A 27,484-nucleotide genomic window follows, 5' to 3' on the forward strand; every position below is an offset into this window, starting at 1 on the left:
CTCCGGATCATTCACTCCAACGATGGTCCTACTCTCGTTTACGCCCGCGTTATCAGCTCGACTCGACTCACTCAAGTCGCTTCTACCAGACGAGCTACTTCGACTTATCGACTTGCACGCGGACTCGGCGTCGTCACTGGAGAAGAAAGAACAATCCGACTCGAAGGAGGACGGGTCTCTTGTGGAGGAGAAGGCAGTGGATCACAGAGTCCTAGTCAAAGTAGCTCAGTGGACCCGAGAGAATGGAGATCGAGTGGAAGAGAAGTTGAATGTTTCTAGAGGTTCGTTCTTTCCCTTTTCTGCCGCTGTTCCTGGTCTGTGAGAAGCTGAATTTGAGCCTATCCGTTTGATACAGATCAGTACCGTCTCGCAAGCCTACTGAAGCTTACCCAAGTACACGCCCCTCCGCTGAAACCTCGCGAAAAGGTTAGCATCAACCTCTCTTTCCGTCTCTGCCTCCCTCTCCATCTCTCCATCACTTTCTCTCTCTCTGCTCTTATCGCCTGCACTGAACTGCGAGGTTCTAACCTCTTCGTCGAATCGCATGGTTGCAGTCTCCCGAATTACTCTCAATTCTCTCCTCGATCCAACTCTCCCAAGATCGAATCCACTATTCATCCCTCACTTCTCTCAACCAACCTTCCTACCGTTCCGTCCTCCCTCTCACCGACATCCACGAGTCCAAGAACCCGAAAACCGTCGCGGAAGAATGGGGACAGATCAAGAAAGAACTGAGCGCGATCGTGAATGTTCTGGTTAGTATGGCGGCGGTATTCACAGGAGTTTGGTATGTCGGTTTTGGGTATTCGCATCCTATCGTGAGTCTTCCTCTCGCTTTTCTCTCAGATTGGCCTCCGCCATTAACCTGGACTCGTTTCCACACAATTCAGAGATTGGGATTGAGTCTGTTGGGAGCTGTGACCATCGCTGCTATCGAAGGATGGCTTTATTGGAGAGTTTTCAACAGAGTCGAACAAGGCAAAAAAGAGGCAGAGAAATGGAGAAGTGGAGGAAGCGAGGGAGGTCCAGGTCGTGGGAAAGTCTTGAAATTCGAGTAGAACGAGCCTGTATCAGGCATTTAGCAAGCAAGAACCTCCCATATGTGGTCGTCTGAAGAGCTCCCTCGATCTGAGCGCGAGCACAACGAGGCCAGAGAGAAATCGACGGGAACGTCGTCTAGTGTTACAACAGATTTTCACGACAAAACCGGGAAACGAAACCTCCTCAAGCAGGGACAGCACACTAAGCCCAATGTATCATCATGCTTGGTTCTTCCTGATCATAGCGAGGTCGTTGAGGTAGCCTTGCAGCACTTCGTCGTCAAGTTTGATTCTGATTCCGGGCCGAAGGAAGAAGAATCAGTTCCGACACGGGGAAGGAACGCTTGAGCGGGTAAAGAGGACACAGGAGGTGTGACTCACGAAGGAATGAGAGCTTTGGCTTCTTCAGCATCGGCAGGACACAGGTTGATTAATTGAGCGATTTCGTAGAACTTCAATTGCTCTTCCGGTAGTGATCTGCACCAATCACAGGACGTAAGCACTGCCCTCCCATGCACGAGCTTGTTGCAAGAAGAGAGAGCTTACGTTCGGACGGCGTCTGCAACTTCGGGATTTGGAAACCTCGCAAAAGTGTCGACGTAATCTTGAGTCTTTTTGAACACGCTGTACGGCGGGCGAATATCAAGGTTCGTCAGTCATTATAGCCTCCGCCTGTGTATCGCCAATGGACCGGGAGAAGGGAGAGGAAAGGCCTCTCACGCATTATCGGGTTGTTTCTCCTGGTCAATCGTATCCAGAATAACCTTCACTTCACTGATAGTCAAAGTCTTCTCCTGTACTGATCTCTGCTCGAACTCTGCGCGTACGCAAGGGAGAGTTGGGTGAGAAAGACAAGTTGAAAGATGAGAACGGGTTGAGGACTTACCTGGACCGAATTTCAGTTGGGAAGCGTCTTCGTCTTCTGGCTTGACTCTTGATGTGATTCGGGACATGTTTTGGCGGAGTTTGGACGCGGTCGAGTGAGATAAAGATGGGAGAGAAGGAGCGAATCGACTTTCTGACTTGTTCCACTACCTTGCACCTCCTGACGACCTCGCACAACAGCAAGGTAACTCCTAGCAGCCTACGGCTAGCCAGTACAACCCGGGAACCGTTCCGACCCCTCGATATTCGATACTTCGACTCTCTGAGCGACCCGTGTCGACAGCCCTCCGCGCCGTCGAGCAGTCTATCGCGGAGGCGAAGCTATACGTTCAGATGGAGCGTACGGCCTCAGGTCTGGCGCCTTCAGCCTCGACGTCGACGCTCCCACGAAATCAATCAACAAACACGAACCTCCCTCAACCCACTTCTCTCACCTCCTCACGGCTCACGAGACCGCTCACAGCCAGCACAACCAAACAAGGTACTCTGTCAAGAAGGGATATCACAAGTGGAGCGGGAGGAGGAGCTAGAAGAGTCAGTCAACCAAACAACCGATCTCTCGCCGGCTCTACCAGCGGGGAAACAGGCGAGACTACTGTCAAGAAACCTAGGAGGATCTTACAGAGCGTGCAGGAGAACGTGCAGAGTTCTACGAGCGGAAATATAGATGCGGGAGGTACGAGATCTCTCCTTTCTCTAGCTCTCAGCGGTGCTGAAGAAAGCTAACAAGTCTGCACCCGACACACGATATCTAGCTGCAGCAGGGAGCAAGCCTGTGGCTACTCGATCGATTCGACCTCCTTCAGCTCAATCACATTCAACCTCTTCTTCCCTCCAAGCTCCCTCCCGATCAGCCCAAACGACGACAGCGACCCCTTTGCAACGCTCTCAGCTATCCAGATCGACGTCTTCGAGAACCGGCTTGAACGTCTCGGAAACTCCGGCAACGATTCGAGCGAAAGAACGCAGAGTCCCTACAACGACGAAACCCAACCTCGATTCGACTGGGTCTGCTCGAGCGAGTCCCAGGACATTAAGCACGGCTAGAAGACTAGTTTCCTCATCGTCCGCTCGAGGAGGACGTCCTTCACAAACAGACGCAGTGGATTCACCAAGGAAAGGAAAAGAACGAGTCCCTTCTTCCTCCTCTTCATCGACTCGCAAACCCTCCTTATCGTCGAACACCTCTCTCGATCAATCTACTTCTCTTCGACGCTCGACGACGAACGGCAGCATCAAACGAGAATCACCTCTGAAAAGATCGACGACGATTAGTCGACTTCCCAATCCTGCCTCTTCTACCTCTCTCATGCGACCTCCCACTTCCACAACAACGGCAGTATCACGACCTCCTGCTCGACGTATTCCGCTTCCTTCGTCTTCTGGCTCGTCTTCCTCGATTCCAATCTTCTCTTCCTCCTCATCGAACGCAACAGCTTCAACCTCGACGTCAGAGCCGCGTACACAATCGAAGAATCGAATCGGGTTGGGACAGCCACCGATCGGCGGAGCGAGACGAGTCTCCGTCGCGAATGCTCGACTTGGAGGAGGAGGAGCCACCTCCAGACCTCTTTCCGCGAGTCGAAGCGGTACACCTCGACGCGGCTCAACGCTACGTAATCAAGACAGAACTCTCGAGGAGAACGAGGACGAAAATAGAAGAACCAGTCACAATCGACGAGAATCCTGGGAAACCGTTGGAAGTAACCACGATCGAACGAGATCTAGATCGACTTCCACAACTTCAACAATCTCCACAACTCAACGACTCCCTTCTTCGACGCTCGATGACTCGCTCTCAGAAAGACAGAACCCTTTCTCGACTCCTTCGAAATCGCTCTCTTCCTCGTCCGTCAATACTTCCCTCTCAGCCTCGACTGCGACTCCTCGTTTCAACGCCGTACTCTTATCACCTCCACGAACCGACGCTTCCACTGCCACTTCAGGCTCTCATCCGACTCTCCCGATCGAGAATCGACAATTATCTCTCCTTCGTTCTTCCACTTCTTCGACCCCAGGTCCAACTGGCAAAACCCCTCGACGACGTCAACCGCGGGGCTCTACTACGCTCGAAGAACTCTTGCAGAATGGGTTGTTCTCTTCCCCTTCGTTTGCGACGCCTGGAGCTACGAAATCCGGAGGAGGAGGAGGAGGAACCGCGAACGATTTCGAATTCCTGATGGATGAAGAAGTAAGCAGAGTCATGATGGAGGAAATCAATTCTAGCGGTGGAGGAGGAGGAACGGGAACACCTTGGAGAGGTAGAGTCGTCAGTTTGAGTATGAGCGCGAGTGGGAACGGGACGACTCCGACTCGAGCGGCAGCAGGAGGAGGAGGTGACTTATCGTTCGAGATGGATCCCCGAGAGGAAACGGACGGACGGGAGGGAGTCGAGGGAGCGGAAATGAGTAGGGAGATTTTGGTGTTACAGAGAGTCGACGAGGAGGAATTGGAGGAATTGAGAAAAGAGAAAGAAGCCTTGTCCCGACAACTTGAGGACGTCAAGAAGGAGCAAGAAGAAGCCGTCGCTCAAACTCAACGGGAAACGTCTGAGCGATTCGAGTCGGAAATGGAGGAAAAGAGGAAAGAATGGGAACTCGAGAAACGGGAATTCGAAACAGCGATCTCAATACTCGAATCGACAAAAGGTAGTCGACTCGACTTAGCTCTACTCGAGGCGACAACGGCGTACAAGGCGAGTCAGACGGGATACGAACACGTCGTGAATGCTGCGGTGAGGGAAAGGGACGAGTTGTTCGGAGCGTTGGAGGGACTCAAGATCATCGCGAAGGGACTCGAAGCGTGGGAATCGGTATGCTAGTGTGCGCGATGGGATTGTAGGATGTTCCGTCGTTACATTCGCAGGGAGTCGTGAGAATTCGACAGAGTCTCGGGGTTCTGAGTGACAACCGCGCCCTTTTCGACCTCTTGCGGAGTGCGGCCTCGCTCTTGAGCACTCTCGTCACTCGTGAGCTTAGCTGACTGTACACTCCGCGAGGTCTAGCTGCTGAGCAAGGGGCGCTCGGGCTCTCGAACCCGTTCAGCGCTTGCGAAACCTCTCTCCGAGATTGTATGGTGAAATTGCGCTAATCAGCAAATGAGCACGATCCTCAATACGGACTTAGTCAGCACAAAAGGAACCTAGTTGAATGAAGTAAGCAGAATGATGATTAATCATTTCGCGCGCGTTCAAAAGAAACCTCCGCGAGCTCTCTCTTCTCTCTTCCTTCTTCACCTCTCACTCGACCCACACTCTGCAATGGTTCTTCAAGTTCAAAACCCAGTTCTCCCCAAAGGCTCGACTATCCTCGTCACTGTACGTTTCCTCTCTCGTTCTCGCCTCCACTCTCCGAGTCCTTCAACTTTCTGCGATACTGAGTCGCTGACCTCTGTCGGTCTGTACAGGGCGCAAACGGTTTCATCGCTTCTCACCTTGTCGAACAACTTTTGCCTTTTGGGTACAAAGTTCGCGGAACTACTCGTTCTGCTTCCAAACTCTCGAACCTCAAGAAGAAGTGGGATGCAAAGTATCCTGGCCAGTTCGAAATCGCTGAAGTTCCCGATATCACGGTTGATGGTGCTTTCGACGACGCCGTCAAAGGTGAGCTCAAACGTCTCCATTGCATCTGAACTCCCTCGCTGACGAGTCATTCGAGTCGAGTAGGTGTCTCTGGAGTAGCTCACGTCGCTTCAAACGTTTCCTTCTCCTCGAACTACGACGAAGTCGTCAAAGATGCCGTCGACGGAACCCTCTCTGCTCTCAACTCGGCTCACAAGGAACCTACGGTCAAACGTTTCGTCCTCACTTCTTCCGTCGTAGCCGTCGCGACCGGTGATCGTTCTCGCGAGAAGGACCTCAAGCTCACCGAGAAGGATTACAACCACAAGACGATCGAAATTGCGAAATCTCTTCCTGACGATGATCCTTCGAAGGGTGCTTACGTCTACGGAGCGAGTAAGACGGAAGGTGAATTGGCTGCGTGGAAATGGATCAAAGAGAACAAGGTTAGTCCTTCTCCCCTTCCTTTCGTTCTCTCGAGAAAAAGATCAGAGCTCATTTCGATTCGAATTTGCTTCTCAGCCCTCTTTCGAGTTCTCTGCCGTTCAACCCGCGTTCTGTGTCGGAGAAATCCTCGATGCCGATTCTCAACGTGGTTCGACCGCTGGGTTCCTTCGTGACTTGTTCACCGGAAAGTCCGACCTAGTCCTTCATCTTCTCCCCGATGGTTCGTTACTCTGCCCCTTCTTCTCTCTCCATCGCCTCTCACTAACGCCCAACCCTCTCTCTAGTCGCGATCGTCCCCGTTGTTGATATCGCCGCTCTTCACGTCGGAGCTCTCCTCCTCCCCGATGTCAAATCTCAACGACTTTTCGCCGCCCCGTACGCCGCAAACTGGAACGATATCCTCTCGATTTTCCGCTCGAAATACCCCAACAAGCAATTCCCCGAGGACGTCAAGGAGCCAAACCCCGCGTACCAGGTCTTCGATTTGGAGAACTCGGAGAAAGTATTGAAAGAGTTGGGTCAAGATGGATGGACTCCTCTTGAGAAAGCGATTGAACAGAACGTCGCTCCTTTCGCTTGAGAATGATCTAATTACGTCTGTAGTTTCGATGTTTTGTCTCGTTTCGTTTGAGTAGTTCCGTTTCTACCTTGCTGTCTGTTTGTTGTTCAAACTGGAACTCTGCAACTTGTCAATCAGTCTCTTTTCTCTCCTTACTGAGCTTACGTGCGAGAGAGTCTGTTTGTTGTTCAAACTGGAACTCTGCAACTTGTCAATCAGTCTCTTTTCTCTCCTTACTGAGCTTACGTGCGAGAGAGTTCAAACTCGACGCGAGAGTGATGGGACAATGCGCTACAAGCTTAAACCCTAGAAATCGCTAACTGAATGCTACATGCTTTCCTCTCCTCTCATTTCCCGATCACCCTAAGTCTCTTCTTCCCTCTCCACCATCCGCCCACCCACCACCCGACTCCCACAACCGTTCCAACCGCCAAACAAGCCCTCATCAACACAGCGACCACGAGCGCTCTCCTCACTGCTGCGTAATACGCATTGAGGGACATTCCCGCCCAATTCACTCGGTAGGTCGGGATTGTTGAGGGAGTTCGGGGAGTTAAGGGAGCGCGACCGGAGGAAGGGTGGGAACGGAGGAGTCGACGGTAGCGCCAGCCGAAGATCCAGATTAAGAGGTTGATATCCGGATATGACTATCATCACACGAGCCGACGAGGAGATCAAGGTTAGTCGAGGCGAGTTTGACCAGGAAGAAGGGCGGAGAGGAAAAGGACTAACGAATCTAGGGAAAATACTCGCTTCGCTACTACTTGCGAACGGGTTCAACGTTCCTTCCCTCGTCTTCTTTGTTGATTCGAGTGGAAACTCTGATTGATTGTCGAGAGGTTTATCGAGAGCGGCAATCGCGTAGGGATAAGTTGAGAGATCGGAAGCGGAACGGGAGAGAGTCATGTGCGAGAGGAGATCGAGTGTCATTCCTGCGTCACGTTTGAGGAGTATCAGCTCGAGCGACTGGTGTGATAGAGGGAGGGAGAGAATGCGAACCAAGCGTCAAACCCCATAGCCTTAAATCGGGCAACTTGTCACCGCGAGGAACGCCCGGTAGTAACGAAATAGGGTCGTTCGGTAGCAGTATGCATCTGTGGAATCAAACTCCCCCGCATTGAGCTCGTGCAGAGTCAATGCGCGGAGAGAGAGATCGACTCACTTGAAACTCATTTGCCCCACCAACATTTTCAGTGCCGCTCTCGCAACCTTGTTCTTCGGTGCGAGTCTACTAGCAATATCGATATCCACCGCGCCGTACCTCGCTGTCGGAGCATGTAGCAGTTCAAGCGGGATCCAATGAGCTGAAGCCACTTCGGTTTCTTGAAGTTCTGGAATTGGGGCGTGAGGTGATGTGTGAAGGAAGACTGTGACACGATCTTATTCGTCAGCTCAGAGTCAAGGTACTTGGTTTCTGACGAGAAGAATCACGCACCAAAGGGAGAGAGGATCATTAGAAGCCGTTTCCCGAGTGAAGAAGTGATTTCTCGATCGTCTAATTGTCCAATCGAGATCCAATCCCGTTCCGCTAGATCCAGTCCTACCTCTACGACAGCTCAAACCAGCTTAATTAGTTCCAGCGGGAGTGACTCGAGAAGAGAGAGGAGAGAGGAAGCACTGACCCTCCCAAGTTTCTCTCATCGCCGTAAACTCTGCCGATTCATCATCCGGTTCGGATCTACCTCCTGGGAAAGCTACATGTCCACTCCATTTACTGAGTTCCCAATCAAATTTCCGGCGTAACACCGAGCACACTTCGTCAGTCTTTTCGCAACGACGGGGAGAGAAGCTCAAATGTTCAATTCAAGACGGAATGATCTGGAACTCACTCGCTAGCTCTCGATGCTCGTTTGATATACAACACTTCTATCGTAGTCCCCGGAGAATTGACCCAATCAAGCTTGAAGAACTCTTCCAACTGATTCAAAACCGTTTGAACTCCTCCCCCAGTTCCTCCATTCTCGTTCTGGTTGATCGGTAAGGAGGCGGAGGGTTGAGTCGGAGAAGCCGGAGGAGGTGGAGAGAAAGAAGCTGGAGATCTACTAGAGGAGGGGGAAGATGGATCGAGTGGGAGAGCTGGAGCCGAAGTGGGAGGAGGAGAGAGGGGAGAAGAACTCGAAGTACGAGGCGAGGAAGCCGCGCTAGAGGAAGGTGAATGTTCAGGTCTCAATCGGATGACTATACAAGCGATCTCAGTCAGCCTCGAGCCTCGTTAGAGCGACTGTGGGACTCGAGAGATGTAACGATCTCTCTCCTTCGCTACAACCTCCTGGCGACCCGGACACGAACGAGAGGACTCACTTATAGCTACACTAGCCCTTCGAGCTGGTCCTCCCCCAGGGGCGACGGGAGGAGACGCGATTAGACGTGCCGGAGTCAGCGAAATGTTCGCTAATGCTCTGTGCAGTCGAGCGATCGTGGCTGGACCGGACGATGTCATCCTATCACCGTAACGAGGGTTGCGTTGTCGAGAGGCGAAAGCGGGGGCGTGAAAGGTCGAGTGAGGTGATCGCAAGGATTCAGAGCTCGTTTTCGGAGGACCAAGTTCAACCTCGATCGAAGCGGGTGTTCTCGGAAGTACGGAGAGTCACGAGCGAACAAGCTCGGAGGTAGCGGCTCTACGAAAAGCTCGCAAGCGGACAGCGGACAGTAACGAGAAAAGTTTTTCAAGTTCACCTTCATTTCCTCTCCTCGTCGCGACGCTAGGCTCTGCCACTATCCACGAACTGGTATACTACGTGAGGGAGAAAGAGGAGGGCAGTAAGGGAGAATAGAGAGGGGGTCATACTACGGGAGTCGTTCGAGAAAATTCTCGTAAATGGTACCTTTGGTCGAGCTTTGCTGAAAGTAGAGAGACAGACGAAGATCAGTCCAGACGCAGAGAGAGAGGAATTCGTTCACCTGTGTATTATTTCCTTGCGATACTTGTGACTTCGACGAGCTATTGAGTGACGTTTCCTCCTTTTCTTTTGGTTCGTAAAGAATTCGTTAGTTGTTTGTATGTTGCGATTTGCGGGAGAAACGAGAACGAATCCGAGAAGTGTAGAGAGGACAGATAGAGTAGGGGAGAGGTGAAGAGTAGAATAGGAATGGAACCTGATCCTCCTTGAACGAGCGAGGACGGAACGGAGAGAAAGAGAACGAGCTATCGACAGCGAGGAAGAACGAAAGAAGGGGTATCGAGAAACGAGTAGGGGTATGAGGCGAGCGAGAAAGGCTGTGCGAGTGAATAACGAGACGGTTCTGCGTGAAGGATCGAGAGGAGAACTCTGATTAAGAACTGGTGACTGCGTTCGATTCTTCGAGTCGAGGTCGTTTCGCGTCATCTGCAGAAAACAAACGAGTCAGCACCGATAGCTGTGAGGGAAAAAGAAGGGTCATGACTCACTACCATCAGTCGCGGCTTCGGCAAGTCCATCCGCCTCGTCAGCATCGAGAGAATCATGTCTCCTCTTCGGGCTATGCGGCGCAACAACCGGAGCTTCTTCTTTCGCAGGGGATTGCTCGAGCGGTACCGTAGCTGTCTCGTTCTCGGGCGCTTCAGGAAGATCGAGAGGAGGAATCGCGGCGGGAGTCGAACCGTCGAACGCTTCATCGTAATCGATCACGACATCGTTCGGGTCGACAGTATCTTCAGCAGCAGGGAGTTCTGCAAAAACAATGAGATCTTGTTTAGTCAGAGAGCGCGAAACGATGAACGAGAGGACAAACGAAAGCTCACCCTTCGAAATCTCGTTCTCGGTCCCATTCTCAGCAACTTCGGCAGGGTGATCGTGGCCATTCGGCTCAGAAGCCGTATCGATAGACACTTCTGGTACAGTACTTTCGAGAGTAGCAGCCTCGTCCGGCAGTGTCGAGTCGACGGTGCTCGGATCCAAATTCGAGGAAGACGGTTCTTCCGCTTGAACGTTGTCTCCCACGTTGATCTCCTGGTTGATACTGTTCTCAGGAGGAACTTGCTCGGTGGAGTTAGTCGAAGCTACTTCACCGATCGTCGTCGATTCGACTTGATCCGATTCGGGGTTGACGATTTCGATCGTTTGCTCTTGGATCTGAGGTTCCTCCGTCGGTTCTGGAGGCTGAGCAGACTCGTCGACCTTTTCTGTACTTTCCGTTTCTCCTTGATTCGCCTCGACTAGAGGTTGTTGCTCTTCCTCTACTGTCGTTTCTCCTTCGTTTCCGTCTCCTACTATTCGCTCCTCGTTCTCACCGCCCTTGTTTTCTGCCTCGACCTCTTCCGCTCTCTCGCCACCTTCCGACAAGATGTAATCTTCGGCCGCCCCTTCAACGTACGCAGCGATATCGTCCCCATCCAATTGAGCCAACGCGCTTTCGAGATCAAACTCTTCTTCTTCCCCTCCTTCTCCCTCGACACCAGGTTCTCCTTCTTCTTGTTGCTGGTCGATCGTGGGTAGCTCTGAGTCGGGTCCATCGGCGTCGTGATCTTCTGGTTCTCCAACCGTGACGAAAGATTCTTCTCCGAAATTCGTTTCTTCGTTTTCCTCGTCTCCGTTGACCGTACCGTCTTCGGCTTCATAAGTCGCTTCACTATCGTTTCCTTCTTCCGTAGCATCTGATCGCAAACTCGGATCGTCAGTCCCGTTCCGAGCGAGAGAAAGTGACGAGAAGAGATACTCACTGTTTCCGTTTAGAGTATTCGCAACATGTTGAGCTAGTGCGTTGAACCCACTCGAGAACCTCGATTGAGCGTACAGACGAGCGTGGAGTCGACCGGGCAAGCCGCAACCGAGGTGGATTCGGTCGAAATCGTGTAGAGAGACTTGTCGAGAGTAAACGTTATCCTGTGAACGACAAAGCGCGAGAATCAGTCAACAAGCACGAAAAGCGGAAGGTATCGAGTGGAGACTCACCTCGGTCAAAGCAACTCCAATCTCGTCGAAATCGAGAACGAGTTCATCTTCCCGACTTTGCAGTTCTGGGAATTGATCGTGGAGTTTCGAGAACAAATGCTCGAGCGTTCCAAAGTAGAGTTGTTGATCTTCGATCTCCGTCAACAATGCTTGAGGTTCTTCTTCCTCTTGAGCTTCGTTGTCGCCTTCGACGGTTCCGGTCGGCGAAGAATCGTCTCCCGAATGAGCCGTTTGAGGGACGGGCTTGTGGGAGCGGAAGAGGGAGTACGTCGCGTTGTCGTAGTTGAAGAGGACTGCGGGAGCGAGAGACTGTGAAGAGGAAGAAGGGGAGGATTCGTCGAGAGGAAAGGGAACTTCGATTCCGAGGAGAAGAGCTTTGTCGACATTCGGACGGAGGAAAGGAACACTCGTGCCGTCGTCCATTGTGGTCGTGACTTCCTTCGTCGTTGCTGAGGTCGTCGTGAGGACATCGGCAGATTCGAGGGGATTCGAGGGGAAATCGCTTTGTTCAGCGTCGGCTTGTTCGCCTTCACTGAGCGCTACTTCCGTGGAGAGGGCAGGTTCAAGTTGAGTTGTAGTCGAGGTGGTTTCCACGATGGTAGAAGGTGCATCGAGGGAAGTGGAAGCGGTTGGAAGAGGAAGATCCGAGACGACTTCCGGTTCGATCGGAGCGATTGGTTCTTCGACCAGTGAGGTACTAGCAGATACTGCAGGTAACGTCTCGACATCCTCCTCTCGCTCCAAAGTCGTCGTGGGAACTTCGGCTGAGATCGATTCGGTTCCTCCTCCTGCTGCCGCTTCTTCAATCATAGCGTCCTTTTCCCAGGTACTAGCTTCATCGTCTGCCATTTCTGCTTCCTCTACCTCTGCTACTCCTTCCGTCGGGACGGAAGACGGCTCGAGATTTGATTCATCATCTCCCATTTCTTCATCTCCTCCTCCTCCTCCTCCTATTGTCGTTGGGATCGCCTCATTCGATGGTTCCGCATCATAGTCGATTGTCATGGCCGATTCTGGCACTGCGGGGAAGGAGGGGAGAGAAGAGGATGATTCGGCGAGTTCCATTTTGATGTGACGAGGGAAAGGAAGAAAGAGATTGAGGAAGCGCTGAGGCTTGGTCGAAGAGTGGTATAGGTGCGTGTCTTCTCTTTGCTTGTGTCGCGTTCGTGTGCCGTAGCTGAAAAGTGGGAAGGAAAGAGTAATTCGCAGGCTCGCGAATCAGTGAAGTTCATTTATCCTAGATCCTTCGACATGCTCAGACGTGCTTACCGCTTGATGATATCTCTCCAGGGTCGAGTTACAAGCACGGAGAATTTTGACGGGCGAGCTGCAGTCTTCGCTCAGTCTTCGCAACAGTCTCCCGGTCGCAAAAACCTCAATGGAGCATATCTAGCTCACTTCGTGAGTGAATCAAGGTCTCTGATGGCGGAATGGGAGAGGTCGCAGAGAAGCGGACAAGCACTCGCGAACGGAAAACTTTCAGGCTGAGCTCTATTGCGAAATATTCAGCAATTCCTCCTCCTCGATCCAAACCACTGCGTACGATCACACCTTCGCACTATCCCCCTGCACAATCTTTACTTCTCCTCTTCCGCGTCTTTTCTCTTCTTTTTCTCCTCAAGGAAATCGACGAAATTCTGAGGGATAAGTCCTTCGTCTCGGTCCCCGTCGTAATGAACCTTCACTCCCTTCTCGACTGCAGCATCCAATATCTGCTGAAGACTAACTTGACAACGCGCCAAGCAGGATTCCACCCAGACATATTCGAGACTGACGGTCCTTCCTGACTGAGCGATGAACAAGTCAAGATGGCGAACAACTGACTCGTTTAAGACCATAAACCTTCCCCCTCCCATGACAGTGGCGTATTTTGTGGTATGGGAGAGACTAGTTTCTCCTGCTACGATGGCGAGGTGTACAAGCTGAGGGTAGAGCCGAAGGACGGGGTATTCGTACGAAGCGAGGATGTCGAGTTGATCTAGTAAATCCGTCTTCTCCAGGACAGACTTCGCCGCGTCGACTTCCGTGAGTCCTCCTCCTCCTCGGCGCTCGATACTGTATACCGTGACATCCCAGATTCCACGGCGGCGAAGCGAAGGGAGGTACCTTTTGCGGAGTATAGCCGTCCAGAGTCGAGCCGCTCCTCGATGAATGGAGATGGAGAGATCTCGAAGGTTCTTCAGGACGCAGGGAATGATTGCGGGGTTTCGAAGCTCGACGAAAGGCCTTTCGTGAATATTTCTCGCGAGAACCTTTGTGACGTCTATCGATGCTAGCGCTGGATCAGCCACGCGTTGACACTCTGACAGGATTGATGACTTACATTCGGGGTTGAAGAGCTTGCCCTCGAAGAACTCCTGCACCGTGCCGGCGCCTACCTCACAGACTAATACTTGGTATTTCCCCCCTTGCTCGGATCCCCCCTCTTCCTCGAATTCCTCCATGAAGGCAGCATCTTCAAACAATTTGGCAAGGTCCTCAACGTCTTCGTTCCAAACTTGCGCGAAATCTCCCAGGATTGAAACCGTTCTGACGAGTTTGGCGTCCTCTTCGTTGATCGCACGTAACTTTGGGCACTGCTTTTTGTTTCCGATCCTGATATGGGAGTATAGGAGAGGTTTGACGACGGCCGCGCATGTCTTGGACGAGTACGAGAGTCGGGCGAGATCGTGTTGAGATGGGACGAGTTCGAAGATGTCGAGAAGGAGTTCGTCGGGGAGATGAGGCATCGTGGGGTGTTATCTACGTGGCTGTCGGAGAGTCAGAGACGAGACTGGAGAAAGAAGAGGAAAGGCAAGAGAGGGGGAAAAGAAAGATCAAAGGAAGAAAGAAGCGAACCTGGTTCGTTGTGCGACGAATTCCCGCTCGTCGATACCTCCAATACTCCTAACTGTCGACGAGAGCGAAGGTGAATCAAGTAAGGAGAGGAAGAGAGGGCGAAAAAAACGATCAATGCGATGTGAAAAAAGCGAACCCTACTCATCGATAAACGAGATCCGTGCACCATCTCGACACTTGCTTCTTCCGCTCGAAGCGTATACGACATAACGAGCGAAACAGAAGCGATACAGGGATAGGAGAAAGAACATACGATGTTTTTGGGTAGTAATGCAAACACGGGAGAGAAAAAGAACACAAGAAACTGCTTGATGAGGAAAGGCGGAGAGACGAGAGCGTACACAAGAAGAGATGGAGGAGATCCGACAGATTGATACAGCACGAGAGAACCGGGGAGAAGGAGGGAGGCTTTAGTCGACGGAGATTGCGTCAATCGCTTGAGCTGCTTCTTCCCACATTGCCAGATTCTACTCAGTCGCCAACTCAATCAGCGCCATTCTGTGGTCGGTAACAGGAGAGAGGCGCGTACCTTTTCCGCCCATTCCTTGTGGAAAGTCGAGAAATCCAAACACATCTCTCTCAAATCCCCAACTTTCTGTCTCTGAAACCTATCCAAATCAGCTTGAATCGTACTCGAGGCCCATCTCAGATCACTCGTCAAGGCTTTGATCGCGTCATCCAGCTGTTCGTTTCGCACGCCTTGCATCAGCTCAGTCTCGAGGAAGAGTAGATGGATGGAGAGAGTCACGACGGACCTGATTGATTTGTTCTCGAGTTTTCGAGATAGTGTTTCTTCTCGATGCCTCCGGATCCGAATCGACGAACCCTTTCACCGAATGACTCAAAGCGGAGAGTAATCCACCACCACTCTTCCTTCCTCCTGTCGGGCTCGTCGGCGGTAGCGGCGGTAACGGTTGATGTTGTCCCTCCGTCCCCGCTGTCGTCTCACTTCCCTCCATCGCCCCTTGCGTACTACCATCGTCTCCAACTACTCTGACTCTCTCGAGAGCTTTCGCCAATCGTTGAGCTTCCAATTCACTCCTCTCCAATTCTTCCAACGTCGATCTCTTCGATTCGAGTAATTCCCGCGCCGATTCGTATTGAAGGTGTTTTTGATGTCGATACTTCAAGAGGGTTTTGATGATTGAAGAGAATTGAGTGTATTCTTGTAAAGGTTCAGTCCATTCTTGTTCCCAACGCGATAGCTGTCCGTCAGGGGAACAATTACAGTCAGCTTCGAGGGATTGAGAGAGACTGTAAAGTCCGAGACGTACCATTGAATTCGTCAGAGTATAACCCGCATCAACTGCCATCCCAACTTTTTCCGTCGCTTCATCCAACCCCCCATTCCCTCCATCCTCCTCCCCCATTCTCAACGCAAATCCATTCATCCCTCCTCCCATTTCCGACCAATCCCCAGCGGCATCCGTCCATCGTTTCATGAGTCTCTTGTTCACTTTCTCCATGTTCCCACTCAAATGCGACGAAAACTTGTTCGTGAAACTCTCTGAATCCAAAAACCTCTGATCTGGATGTTGTAACGAAGCCGAACTTGAAGTGGGCAGAGGGAGGTTCGCGAACAAGGCGAGTAAATCGGGATCGGTAGGATCTGAAGCGGCGGCTCGGAGTGGGTTCTTCGGGACGAGAGTGACGGGTGGGGAATGTAAGACGTCTAACCAAGGGGTTTCCGGGTCGAGGAATCGTTGGAATACTCGATCTGATCCGAGAACTTTGTGAGAATGAGTTCGGTTCAGGAACGTAGAGAGCATTCGACGACGACGAGCGATGAGAGCAACATCTTCTTTCGCTTTTGAGGGGTTCGTGCCGGCAATAGCGTAGGATGAGAGGGTGTTTTTGGGTGGGAGAGGAGGGACAACGAAACATGGGTGCAGAGTTGCGAGAGCCGCTCGGAGGGAAACGAAGTCAGAGTAACGTCGTCGGACTTCTCGTCCCTGTCGCGTGATCGAAGGTGTCAATGAGGAGCCCAGATAGAGAGGGTAGGAGAGAGGACTGACCTCGTATCGGATGCAATAAACGATATAAGGCGCACTAGCTCCCTCACTCGTTTTCAACGCATCTACAATCTACTCAACAGTCACTCACTCGTCTCGTCAGTACACTCCGTACCCTTCGCCGGCAGAGAGACTGAGGAAAGTCGACTAGCTCATCTCCCCGTTCTGCCATCCTCGACACGAACAGAGTACCGTACTCACTTGTATCACATCATCCGTCGTCTTCTTCCAACTCTCACTCCTCTCCCTCTCCCTCTCCCTCGGTGTCAAAGGTAACGGAGGACTAGTCGCGTTGTTCATCGTCACTCTCTCCCCATCTTCTCCTTCTCCCTCTCCGTCTTCTCCTGCTGACTCTTGTCGTGCGTGTTGAGCGTACGGATCAGCTGAGAATGGGTAAGCACTCGTAGCTTGTAAGGGTGCATCGTCGTCATCGTCGTTGTCGCGTGGGAGTTGATCAGTTGATGAACTTGAGGGGAGTTGATCATCGGTTGTGGGAGAGGGAGAGGAGGAGAATGGCGATGGGTCGGAAGAGAAAGGGTTCGAGTCGTCGGTCACGTTTGGAGGGGACGACATGATTGATAGGCGAAGAGAAGTAAGAGGGACAAAGCGACGACGACGCTAGATTGTGGAGAGTGCGTTGTCTGATTTCTCGAAGAGTTTCAGCCCTGACAGCGCGTGATGTTCGATGTAACTGAAATCACTGATGCGCAGAGGATGCGGCCGAAAAATAGGGAGAAATGGAATGCAAAATGACTAGTTTTCAAAAACGAATTTTTCTCTTGTACTCCTCGCAAATTGGCAGTCCAGGGGGCCCACTTGAGGAGAGCCTACTAAGTACTCATCGAACAAAGGCTGAGTGGCTCGATGACAGGATAGGCGAAGGAGTACAGCAATCCCTCGACCTCGAATTCGCGAACTTTCAAGGATCCGCTCTTCGCAATGTCGGAGCTGTACTTCTACGATCTCTTGAGCTACTCACTCCATGCCTCTGGAGAAGACTGAGGAAGACGAGGACGTACGGATATACTCCAACTCGAGGATCCTATACAATTCCTTTTCCGACGAGATCTCGAGGACCTGATCCGTCGTTTTATTCCTCAACCCACCTGCATCCAAGCTATAGCCCCTGTTCACTCCATCTCTTCATCAGCCTCTCTCTCTCGACTACCTCTCCCACTCGAAAACCGAAAGAAGGGAGAGGGAGCAAGGGATCACCTACTTTTTATCAGCCCACCTCCTCAAATCCCGATTAACCTGAGTACTCCCCGTCCAACTCTGTAATGCCGTTCCCCACGTCTTCCAATTCACCACGATCAAATCCAACCTCCTATATTTGGGCTTGAGGCGGGTTGTTCCGTTGGAAGGGAGACAGAACGTGATGAAAGCGCGGTCGAGGCAGTCGAGGCGAGAGGAACGCTTGTTCGATGAGGTGGAACGGAGAGAGGCGGGGGATTGAGAGGAATGAAGTTGAGCGATGAAGCCTGCATCGAAGCAGTGTCGTGAATTGAGCTTGAGGTTGTGGTGAAGAGAGGGGAGAGACTGACCTTTCTTCTGTAGCCTCTCGAGCAATTCGCCTAGTAGGCCCCTTTCAATTCCTTCCCTGTGAGCCGATAAGAAGATTGCACGAACGAACGCAAGTGCGAACAAGCAAGCGGGAGAGGGAAGGGTGCAGGTGGAAGCTCGATCAGCTTCTCACTCCACGTTTGGGGACGAGTTCGCTCGTGCAACTCGCCGCCGACTCACTGATGTGGATAAGTGATCAAGAGGTCGACATCGTTTGAGAACTGTTTCCCGCGACGATACCTAACTCGAATCGAAACGAACGAAAACTGTCAGCTTCGTCCTTTTTTTCTCGCAAGAGCTTCCGAGCGTCGAACTGGAATGTGTTGTATCGTGGGCAAGATCACTCACCCACCGCAAATCTCTACAATCGCCTCCTCATTCGGCCTACATCTCGCAATCTGAATCTTTACAAATTCCGCGATCAACTCTACCTCTTCTCTCGGAATCCTGTCGAATGAGATTATCTACATCAGCTTCTCATACTCTCTCGAGGTACAGGATGAAGAACGTCTCGACGGACTTTTCTTGAGAATCTTCGTAGTATTCGAGTTGGGTTGAGTAAAGTTTCGCGGCCCGAAGATCACGGATCGAACGATAGCCTTGTTCGTACAGACTCAGGGAGGTCGTGTGACCTATGAAGAACGTAGAGTTCAGCTCGTTGAGGCGAATGAAAGGGAGGGAGGGGAAAGGGGGGAGGAGATTCACCGATTCCATGAACAGTCTGTAACTCTTTCAAAGCGAGGAATTCTTCGTTCGTCTTCAAATCGACTGTGAGAAACTCGAGCTTCTACGGCATCAGCCTCGTTGATATCGAACCAAGCGGAAAGCAGATGCGAGAGCTTGAGCCTCACTAGCATCCTGAATTTTCCCCGTTTCCAAAAACTCTTTAATCTTTAAACTGATCTTCTCTCCAACCTACTCATCCCTCATCAGTTCTCCCGTCTCCACTGTACTCACAGAGAGACACCGAGAGAGAGAGTGAAGCGAACGTACTTTGGGTAACCTCCTCGCCTGTTCAATCGTTTCAATCTTGACAGGACATCCAATAATCGTTGAAATCGCCGTCGCATAACTGATACTCTCCGGTTCGGCCGCTGCATGTACATCGAGCCCCTCTTCGTATCTCAGAGTTGCCCAGAAAGAGAGAAGAGGTAGGAAGAAGCGAGAGACGTACTACCGTACAGAACGAATCGATACTCTCGGAGAGGAGTGAGGGCATCTACGAGAGCTTGATTAGGACATGGGTAGGGCGAAGGACGTTTGCAGGCGTAAGGAGGGACGAGGGAGAAGGGATCGGACTCGGAGGTTGAAGAGGGACTCCTCCAAGATGAGGCCGTGGGAGATGGAGAACGACAGCGAGTGGAAGGTGGTGAAGTAGTGTTCTGGGGTGGTGGCATGCGAGTGGTCGTTCGAGCTGAGGCGGTGGTGGAGAGAAGGAGAGGAAGATGGAGAATGTTGGATGATCGATGTGGACGTCCGTGCGGACGCTCTCTGCTCGGACGTCACTGTCTCGCTCACTCTGAAGCGGTAGATTTGATCAAGCGGCGGGCGAAGAAGAAGAGAGAAAGTGAAGGGGAACGCTCAGACCTTCGCGAATCTTCCAAAAGCTGCGAAGCCTCTCTATTCTCCCCCTTCTCTCTCCCTTTTCTCTCCCCAATTCACCGGAGCAGAGCACGATGCTCCCTCAACTCGACCTCTCGAATCTCACGCCCTCTACTTCTCTCGACCGCAAGATCCTTTCGGAATCCGACGTCGAACAATTCAAACGCTCTCTCCCTTTTGAATGGGTTCAAGAGTACCTCAAAGAGATGATCGATAGCACTGATCCACTCGCTGAAATAGCACCCGAGAGGCCCAGTCCAGTGAGTTCTGTCCGTCTCGATTTCGTAGCACCGACTCGAAACTCACCTCTCCCTCTCACCGGTATCACGGATGCAGGTCGTGGAAGAGTTGTGCAAGTTCCTCACGAAGGTTTCACTCTTGGTCGAATCGACTCCAACCGTTCCCCCTTCAGATCAAGCTCAAACTTTTACTTCATTCCGCTCGAAACTCGCTGTCGTACGTCGCCTCCTCCCTCCTCTTTCCATCTCACCAACGCCCTTCTCTCTCTCGTAGCTCGCCACCGGATTGCATCTCCAATTGCTCCCTTCCTTCCGACACGCCGACGTCCTCCTGCCCGAACTTCAATTCCATGTCCTCCGTTCCTTCGGTTCAACCTCCCGACTCGACTACGGAACCGGTCACGAACTCTCTTTCCTCCTCTACCTTCTCTCGTTGCGTCTCAGTGGGATCTTGACCGAAAAAGATTCGAGGGAAGTCGTCCAGAGAGTTCTTGGAGGTTATTGGGAAGTGAGAGATGAGGGAAGGAAAAAGTTTGGGTTGAAAGTGGCCGGGAGAAGAGGGGTTTGGAGGGAAGATGAAGAGGGGAGGGTTTGGTTCGATCAGGGAGCTAGTGAGAAGAGAGGTAAAGCAACAAACGACTTTTCTTCCCCTTCTTTGCCGCTTGAAACTGACATTTCCTTCCCTTCCCTGACTGGTGTAGGTCATCCATCCCGTTCGAAATCCTCATCATCAATCTCCTCCCTCTCCTCCCTACACCTAAACACTTCCTCGACCCCACTCAATCTCCTCCGTTCACTCCTCTCCAATACTCACCCTTCTTCTTCACCCTCTGGTTCCGGATCCTCTACTCCGAACCCCTACTCACTCGCCCGTACTCCCTCCCCCTCGAACTCGCCCAAACATGAATCCCGTTCTGATCTCCTCCAACTTTACATTCACACGACTTTGACTTCTCTCCCTTGTCTCCTCCATCTTCGATTCGGTTCCCTACTTCCATTCGCCTCAGTCTCCACTGAATCGGGTCAAATCGTCGCTTTGACTTCCTCGGCGGATTCGTTACCCCTCCCTATCTCAGGAGAAGGATCCGGAGCGGGTAAAGGAGGAGTCATGTTATCCGATCAAGAATTAGAGAATCTCCAAAACAAACGAGAAGGATCAGAAGGAACTATGGCGCCTTGGAATCCACCGACTTTGGCTGGGTTCGAATTAGAATCGAAAGAAAAGGAAGGGGAAACGGGAGGGAGGAGGGAGAAGGGAAGTCCTACGAGTTCGTTGAAGAGGGGAAAGAGTAGGTTGAGCGTATCGGAATCGGCTGAGGAGGAGGAATGAATGAATGAATGAATGAATGCATGAGTCAGGGGGAAGGAAGGGAGAATGAAAAGTTGTGAAGTTCCAAGGAAGTGGATAAGTCTCGGTTGGTGTTTCGTTGATTCTTCGAGCCTGGATCGGTTGCTTGTAGGCTGGTGATATTTCAGATTTCTGCTGATTGTTTCTTTTCTTCGTCGTTGATTCGTTTTCGTTCGGTGATTGTCGATTTCTCTTTCTCGCACGTCCCGTTTTCGTTGTTTAGCTGTCAAATCGAACTCTGCCCGTTTCTCACTACACCCAACGAACAGTATGAACCCGAGAGAATGAGCACCTTGGCTCAGTGCGGGCCAAATCGAAACGCACCGTCTCTCGCAAGCCGGAGTACGTGGACGGAACGAGGAAGAGCGGTCGCGGAGAGTGTTACATTGCGTCCGACTTTTGCGTCGAGAGAGCTGCTACAACACTGTATTCTCCCTCAGCTCCCGTCAGCGTCGTTTGAAATATCCGGCAGACAGAGAACCGGAAGGAGCGTACAAATTGAAAATCACGATTCCCCTCTCGCTCTCCCTCTTCCTCCGATTCTCCCTTCCTCCTGTACCCTCAACCCCTCCTCCTGTACCCTCTCGAAACTATTCCGAAAACTTCCCGGTTTGATCTCGTTCCAAATATGTCGAAAGCGAAGTTTCGCGATCGGTTTCAAGGGGATTCGTTCCCTCGTAGGGATCGCCGATGTAATAGATCTCGGAGAGGAGGGACCTAATCGAGAAGAGAGTGAGCTTGAGAGGCAAGAAGATAGATTGAAAATGACGGACCGTATAAAGAATCTTCGTCGTAATCTTCCGATAATGCAAACTCACCGTCGTCTGTATGACCCGAAATGGACTCATACCCTCTTTTCCGTTTCCCTTTCCTCCTCCTCGTCGTCACCTCTTCATCTTCTTCTTCTTCGCTAGCGAGTTCAAACTCATCGAATCCGTCTTCCTCGTTGAATTCGTCTTCTTCGTGTAATCCCAATAACCCAAAATAATCCCTGGCTGCTTCGCTTGCCTCCTCTCCATTCGTTCCGGCTTCTGCGAGCGGAGTGTGCGCGGTTGATTCAGCAGTGACCGTCACTTGAACTCCCTCTTGATCCAAAACCGTTACACTCCTCGTCCCCGTCGCTCCCGTCGTGGTTGTCGAGGCGTCAAGGTCGGAAGGTAAAGTAATAGCGAACGATACCAGTAACGTCAACAGCTGAAACAATGCGATCAAAGCGTCCAACGCCAATAAATGGAATTTCGAAGGAGTTGAAACTATCTCCTCCCTCGCATCCCAATCAGCTCCCTTCTTTTTACGCTCGTGTGTGTGAGAGAGAGAGTTGCTCACCTTGTCCAATCCAATCAATCAACACCCCCCTCTGAGCCCATCCAGTTCCTTTCGTTCCCCTACTTCCCCACGCCCAATCCATTCCCATAATCACCGCATTCTCCCCAATCCACAATGCGACAAAGAACCGTAATGATCTGTGGGGATGGGATTTACGAGGAGTCGAGAATTGGATTTGGGAGATTAGACGGAGGAGGAGGATTTGAAGCGAGAGAGGGGAGAGGAGGTAGGAATGAAGGGTTAGGAGATAGGTTAGGGTAGAGAGCGAGAGGAGGAGATGTAACAGGTGGGGAGAACCGGGGGAAGCCACGATGAATAAGGCCGAACGAGAGTGATGAGGGAGAGAGAGAGAGAGAGAAAAGAGAATCACCGAACGACACTGAACTTCTCTCTCGTTTTGACCCTCGACCCCAAAGAGGAATGACAAAGTTCTTCCCTACACCATTAAAACTAGAAGATTATCCATCTACGACCCTACAGCAACAGCAACGACAAACAGATTCTCCTTCTCCCTCGAAGAAACGACGCGTCTCATCATCAACCTCTACCAAACAACCGGATGATTCACTGCTCACTTCACGCTTGAACTCTACTCTCAAGTTACGCGATATCTGGTCCGACATTGCTCGTCGACATTCTCTACGAAATGAGCCGACGAATTCGAGCGGAAGGGAGGGGAGGAAACATCGACCAACGGGAAGAACGAGAGCGATCCCGGTGGAGGAGGACGATATCATCGACTTGAGGAGTTTGACGATCGTACAGGATCGAGGGATGTTGAGGAATAGTAGGAAAGGGATCTTCTCGATTGGAGGCTATTCCTCTTCGACTGGACAAGAGGCGAAAGAGGGCAAGGATACTGGATTTCAGATCATCGATGATGACGAGGACGAACCTACAACAGAAGGACAGGGAGAGGGAGACGAGCAGGGAGATTGGGAAGATGAGAATTCGGAATCGGATTTATGGGAAGAACCTTCGGTCAATTCAGAGGACAGTGAAGACGAATTCGCCGAATTCGACGACCTCGAATCTCTCCCTTCTCTCAAGTATCGCGAAGAACGGAGAAAACTCGACGAGAGGAAGAGGGAATTGAGGAGTTTTTGGGAACAAGAATTGGAATGGACCGGGAAATCTGCTTGGGATACGAATGAAAACGAGACGAGAGAGGATAAGACGGGAAGAGGAAAGGAGAAGGATGGGAGGGAGAATGAGGTATTGGATGAACCGGTTCAGGCGCCTCAATCGAGAGAAGAGTTTAGGAGGGAATGGTTGAAATCGTGTACACCGAGACCTGTCTTGCGTTCCCAAAGTACGCGGCCGATACCAAGCTCGACAACCTCGAAACGGTATCCGGCAACGGTGGAGGAGGAGGAGAGCGACGACGAGATGAACTTGACGAGTTTTTCAGTCACTCCCGAAACTGCCCCAATTCCTCTCGACCATTCCCCGTTCTCACTACCGAAGTCGGGTTCCACGAAACCATTTACTACCTCGACACCTTCTCCTCGTTCAGTACTGACACAATCGACTACTTCGACAATTCGACGGAAGATCGAAACGATCGATCTCTCAACTTCCCCTCCACCTACGACTTCCGCTTCTTTCCCTTCCACGTCCTCACCATCTCCCTCATCTCCGACCCTGAGTAGCAATCCTGCTTCATCGAAATCATCGACGACTCTCTCGAAATCTTCCACCTGGAAAACGACAATTTCGCCCGCCTCGAAGAAAGTCCTATCGTCTTCACCTTCACGTTTCCCGGGAGATAGGAGATCGATCTTCTCCAGAGACTCAGCTCCTCCACCTCCAGATGCAGTTGCGTCGGAACTTTCAAAGGTCGTAAGTCTTTCAGTTCCTTACCTCGTTTCTCGAACGAGATTTTCGATTCGTGTTTTGAAACGAGTCTGATCTTGGTGAAATGTATCAGGCGAAGAAGAACCTCTCACCTCTCCGACATTCGATCTCGGCAAACTCGGGTTCCGAATCCGAATCGGAAGAAGGAGAATTCGAACTCGAACGAGAATCTCCAGCCGTCGAATCCCAACCCCAAACTTACTTCGCACTACCTCCCTCACCACCAAACTCGAAAGGTTCGACCGTCTCTACCTCAAAGTCTTCAGTCTCCGTAAAAGCGAAACGGATCTTCGGTGATCACGAAAGACGGGATCCTGCAGGAGTCGAGGGAGAAAAAGAATCAGGGAAAGGGAAACGAGACAAAAGAGTTCAACAGCGACCTACTCCCGAAGCGACTCCTCCTCCTTCCACTTCATCATCATCTCGTCGTTCACCGACCGACTCAGGAGGACGAACGAATCCCTCGAAGCCCGTCGAAGAGAGAGCGAAACGAACTAACCCTAAACCTACTCCGATTCCAGCTCCATCAAGTTCGACCTTCATGCCTTTCGGTCTCCCTCCCAGCTCGGCGAAATCGACCAAAAGCGAAAGCAAGAAGAGGAGAAGTGAGAGTACTTTCGAGATTCGTATTCCTGGTCCAGCTCCTCCTTCCTCATCTCGACGAACGGATCGAACGGCCTCAACTACGCCGGTCAAGTCAGTAGACTCGTCGACGCGGAAGGAGGGGAAGAGCAAGGGGAAGAGCAAGGCAGAGGAGAGGATGGAGATGGAGGATGAATTGGATTGTTTCTCGTTACCTTCGTCTCCGGCCAAGAAGCCCGAGAAGCAGGAACGGATGGAACTCGACTATGAGGAGAGCGATAGAGTACAACGAGAAGAGGAGGAGAGGAAGCAGAGGAAGAGTTATGGGTTAGCGACTCCGCCATTTTCGAAAGGGAAACCTTCTACCGATACTCCCCCGACCCTCGAGACGTTCAAGATCCCAGCACTTCCTTCGACGTCTTCGGGAAAGAAGAAACGATCGACTCTACCCTCTTCTTCACCTTCCACTCCCTCGACGACTCCCTCTCGTTGTCAATCTACTACCACTCCATCTTCCTCTCGTTCCCGCATCTCGGCATCCTCGACTCCGACTCCTCATAAATCCCCGACTTCTTCCCTCGCTGATTACATTCGAGCTCGGTCTTCTCCTTCGGTCAACGCTTCGACCTCGTCGCCGTCGTCGACAGCGAAACCTAGACGTCCTCGATCTCAATCGTCATTTCAGACGGCTTCCACTCCAGAGAAACAGGAGAAGGAGGAGGAGGAGGAGGAGGAAGACGATGAATTCTCAATTTCGACTCCAGCTCCTCCGACCCCTTCCAGATCCAGGAAGACGCGAAACTCCTCCCTTGTCAGCAAAGTCATGGAACCGCCTCGACAGCGACCTCCCTCTATGCCTGTCGAGTCCGCGAAAGCGAAAGATCGAACTCCGATCCGGAAACCTCGTCGAAGTCCTCGTCTGAATTCTGTCACTCCCTCTCCGAGTAGTAGAGGAAAACGAAGTGGAACGGTTATTCTTGAGGAGGCTCCAGTAGTCGAAGAGGGGGAAGAAGAGGACGAATTGATGATGATGGGCTGAAGACGAAGAGCGAAGGTCAAAAGTTTGTATAGTATCTTTTTCTTGGAACTCTTTATCTGTTGTGGAAGATCTGAGCTGAAGGAATACATATTGTCGTTGTTCAACATTCATTTTCTTCTCGTAGGATCTCAGACGAGCGATTCATCGCAAGACTCTGTTTTTCAGCGAATCTGGCCGAAAATTTCGTCACTAGTGTCACTCCGCCTCAGCGGCAGTACAGTGAGCTTCCCTCGATACTAAAACTACTGTCACGGTCAGAAAAAGGTCGGAATTTCCGTCGTTGGAGGTGGTTGGACCTCCTTTTTTCGATGAGTAGGGTTCGCTTTTTTCGTCTTGCATTGATTCCTTTTTTTCGATCTCTCTTCCTCTCGCTACTCGCGTCTCAACGCACTCCGCACCCGTTCAATCTTTCCACAATGCCCCATCTCCCCGACGAACTCCTTCTCGACATCTTCGAACTCATCCCTTCTCGCCATGATCTCGCTCAGATCACCTACTCGTGCAAAACGTTCGCGAACGTCGTGAAACCTGTCCTCTACTCCCACAACCGGATCGAAGACATGGACCAACGCAACAGGCTACGCCGTGTCAGGAGAGAGGACGGCGAATTCGTTAAAAAGGTCACCATCACGGGAGACTGGGGTTCTACTCGAGAGTACAGAGCGCTCAGCAAGGACAAGTACAAGAGATATTTGTGGAAATGGGGCGAAGTGGATGAAGGAATAGAAGAGACTGGACGATTGGGGACTGGCCTTGTTCAGGAATTGGTCGAGGGAAAGCTCTTCAACGTTCAAAGTGAGTTTTCCCTGTTCCTCATGATGAGTGCAGAACCATGAGTGACTCACGTGGAATCTTCGTGTCGATAGCTCTCGAACGAATCGTCGTGAAGAATCTGACGGAGGAACCTCGTATCGAGCTCCAACGACCTCCGGTAGTCCCTTCAATTCTCGTGAACCTTCGCACTATCTCTATCTGGTGCCATCGCGGAAGTTCAAGTTCTCAAATTTGGGAGGTCGTACTCCAAAAGAAATTTCTCCCTTCCCTACGACATCTCGCCGTATGCGACGACACGTCGAGGTATCATAGGCACCGAGGATCTATATACAACGAGGACGTAAGCGACTGCCTCCTCTCGAAGACGGATCTACTCGACCAACTCGAAATCCTCGCTTCTCCTCGTTACCTCTTCCTTTCTAACTACCCGCAATTCATTCATCTCGCCACCGTCTCGCCACAACACTGCCATCTCTCTTCTAGCACAGAATACGCCATCATTCTTATAAATAACGGTGTAGGGCCTGCTGTTGAGGATATGGCTCAGTTCGTCAGGTGGGTTCTCGCTTGTTTGGAGGTGAAGCTCAAGCTCGAGTATCTTTCGGTGGAAGCTCGCTTCAGTCGCACCTGCAGGCCCTTTGAGGAAACGATGGAACTTGCAGTGGAGAAGGGAGTGAAGGTTTGCTATGACCGTCGAGAGGATGGACTCATTCCTCAGAGTTTCATCGATTTCCTCGCGGAGAAGAAGAAGAGAAAGGAGGAGGAAGAGGAGAAGTGAAGAACGGACAAGGTGGTAGTGCGTGAGATGGAAGCTGGTGTGAGCTGAGGAGGAGGAATGCCTGAAACTTCGCAATCGAGCTAGAGTCGAGTTTTCCGTTCGAAGGGTTCCCGCTTCACGTTCAATCTCCTCCCCTTTCCTACGAGAGATTCTGACTATCGTACA

At 51.5% G+C, this 27,484-nt stretch overlaps 13 protein-coding genes across 13 annotated transcripts; 6 read left to right on the forward strand and 7 right to left on the reverse strand.

The window, feature by feature from the left end:
* Positions 1–22: 22 nt before the first annotated feature.
* On the forward strand, positions 23–1,058 carry JCM6883_001204 (TMEM199/VMA12 family protein; the record flags this gene model as incomplete). Its single annotated transcript, XM_076632789.1, has 4 exons — positions 23–281; positions 356–426; positions 555–818; positions 891–1,058. 4 exons carry the CDS (start codon positions 23–25, stop codon positions 1,056–1,058), a joined length of 762 nt encoding a protein of 253 aa, XP_076487235.1.
* Positions 1,059–1,259: 201 nt separating this feature from the next.
* On the reverse strand, positions 1,260–1,993 carry RPB4 (DNA-directed RNA polymerase II subunit RPB4; the record flags this gene model as incomplete). Its single annotated transcript, XM_076632790.1, has 5 exons — positions 1,260–1,332; positions 1,422–1,517; positions 1,587–1,664; positions 1,761–1,857; positions 1,927–1,993. The coding sequence occupies 5 exons, from the start codon at positions 1,991–1,993 to the stop codon at positions 1,260–1,262; spliced, it is 411 nt and encodes a 136-aa protein (XP_076487236.1).
* Positions 1,994–2,258: 265 nt separating this feature from the next.
* On the forward strand, positions 2,259–4,746 carry JCM6883_001206 (uncharacterized protein; the record flags this gene model as incomplete). Its single annotated transcript, XM_076632791.1, has 2 exons — positions 2,259–2,601; positions 2,681–4,746. The coding sequence occupies 2 exons, from the start codon at positions 2,259–2,261 to the stop codon at positions 4,744–4,746; spliced, it is 2,409 nt and encodes an 802-aa protein (XP_076487237.1).
* A 438-nt stretch (positions 4,747–5,184) lies between these two features.
* JCM6883_001207 (uncharacterized protein) lies at positions 5,185–6,511 on the forward strand (the record flags this gene model as incomplete). The annotated part of the gene is made up of 5 exons (XM_076632792.1): positions 5,185–5,241; positions 5,331–5,526; positions 5,590–5,930; positions 6,007–6,151; positions 6,216–6,511. 5 exons carry the CDS (start codon positions 5,185–5,187, stop codon positions 6,509–6,511), a joined length of 1,035 nt encoding a protein of 344 aa, XP_076487238.1.
* A 326-nt stretch (positions 6,512–6,837) lies between these two features.
* On the reverse strand, positions 6,838–8,930 carry JCM6883_001208 (NUDIX hydrolase; the record flags this gene model as incomplete). The annotated part of the gene is made up of 8 exons (XM_076632793.1): positions 6,838–7,137; positions 7,223–7,422; positions 7,490–7,584; positions 7,653–7,857; positions 7,926–8,036; positions 8,113–8,204; positions 8,320–8,668; positions 8,792–8,930. 8 exons carry the CDS (start codon positions 8,928–8,930, stop codon positions 6,838–6,840), a joined length of 1,491 nt encoding a protein of 496 aa, XP_076487239.1.
* Positions 8,931–9,763: 833 nt separating this feature from the next.
* JCM6883_001209 (uncharacterized protein) lies at positions 9,764–12,426 on the reverse strand (the record flags this gene model as incomplete). The annotated part of the gene is made up of 5 exons (XM_076632794.1): positions 9,764–9,816; positions 9,879–10,139; positions 10,212–11,063; positions 11,130–11,292; positions 11,362–12,426. 5 exons carry the CDS (start codon positions 12,424–12,426, stop codon positions 9,764–9,766), a joined length of 2,394 nt encoding a protein of 797 aa, XP_076487240.1.
* A 512-nt stretch (positions 12,427–12,938) lies between these two features.
* Positions 12,939–14,090, reverse strand: JCM6883_001210 (F-box protein; the record flags this gene model as incomplete). Its single annotated transcript, XM_076632795.1, has 2 exons — positions 12,939–13,624; positions 13,685–14,090. The coding sequence occupies 2 exons, from the start codon at positions 14,088–14,090 to the stop codon at positions 12,939–12,941; spliced, it is 1,092 nt and encodes a 363-aa protein (XP_076487241.1).
* Positions 14,091–14,609: 519 nt separating this feature from the next.
* JCM6883_001211 (PX and BAR domain-containing protein) lies at positions 14,610–16,784 on the reverse strand (the record flags this gene model as incomplete). Its single annotated transcript, XM_076632796.1, has 6 exons — positions 14,610–14,666; positions 14,729–14,881; positions 14,955–15,404; positions 15,474–16,151; positions 16,215–16,283; positions 16,413–16,784. 6 exons carry the CDS (start codon positions 16,782–16,784, stop codon positions 14,610–14,612), a joined length of 1,779 nt encoding a protein of 592 aa, XP_076487242.1.
* A 346-nt stretch (positions 16,785–17,130) lies between these two features.
* JCM6883_001212 (type-X family DNA polymerase) lies at positions 17,131–19,171 on the reverse strand (the record flags this gene model as incomplete). Its single annotated transcript, XM_076632797.1, has 11 exons — positions 17,131–17,159; positions 17,231–17,337; positions 17,431–17,692; positions 17,756–17,811; positions 17,955–18,014; positions 18,123–18,221; positions 18,295–18,406; positions 18,480–18,542; positions 18,626–18,689; positions 18,768–18,868; positions 18,949–19,171. 11 exons carry the CDS (start codon positions 19,169–19,171, stop codon positions 17,131–17,133), a joined length of 1,176 nt encoding a protein of 391 aa, XP_076487243.1.
* A 279-nt stretch (positions 19,172–19,450) lies between these two features.
* On the forward strand, positions 19,451–20,945 carry JCM6883_001213 (uncharacterized protein; the record flags this gene model as incomplete). The annotated part of the gene is made up of 4 exons (XM_076632798.1): positions 19,451–19,636; positions 19,713–19,832; positions 19,890–20,238; positions 20,317–20,945. 4 exons carry the CDS (start codon positions 19,451–19,453, stop codon positions 20,943–20,945), a joined length of 1,284 nt encoding a protein of 427 aa, XP_076487244.1.
* Positions 20,946–21,468: 523 nt separating this feature from the next.
* JCM6883_001214 (uncharacterized protein) lies at positions 21,469–22,371 on the reverse strand (the record flags this gene model as incomplete). The annotated part of the gene is made up of 3 exons (XM_076632799.1): positions 21,469–21,680; positions 21,737–22,216; positions 22,290–22,371. 3 exons carry the CDS (start codon positions 22,369–22,371, stop codon positions 21,469–21,471), a joined length of 774 nt encoding a protein of 257 aa, XP_076487245.1.
* A 338-nt stretch (positions 22,372–22,709) lies between these two features.
* On the forward strand, positions 22,710–25,767 carry JCM6883_001215 (uncharacterized protein; the record flags this gene model as incomplete). The annotated part of the gene is made up of 2 exons (XM_076632800.1): positions 22,710–24,131; positions 24,220–25,767. The coding sequence occupies 2 exons, from the start codon at positions 22,710–22,712 to the stop codon at positions 25,765–25,767; spliced, it is 2,970 nt and encodes a 989-aa protein (XP_076487246.1).
* A 416-nt stretch (positions 25,768–26,183) lies between these two features.
* Positions 26,184–27,319, forward strand: JCM6883_001216 (uncharacterized protein; the record flags this gene model as incomplete). The annotated part of the gene is made up of 3 exons (XM_076632801.1): positions 26,184–26,562; positions 26,634–27,096; positions 27,175–27,319. The coding sequence occupies 3 exons, from the start codon at positions 26,184–26,186 to the stop codon at positions 27,317–27,319; spliced, it is 987 nt and encodes a 328-aa protein (XP_076487247.1).
* Between the last annotated feature and the right edge of the window lie 165 nt (positions 27,320–27,484).

Source organism: Sporobolomyces salmoneus (assembly GCF_050403485.1).
Source record: "Sporobolomyces salmoneus JCM6883 DNA, S_salmoneus_JCM6883_v1_ctg30, whole genome shotgun sequence".
NCBI classification, from domain to species: domain Eukaryota; kingdom Fungi; phylum Basidiomycota; class Microbotryomycetes; order Sporidiobolales; family Sporidiobolaceae; genus Sporobolomyces; species Sporobolomyces salmoneus.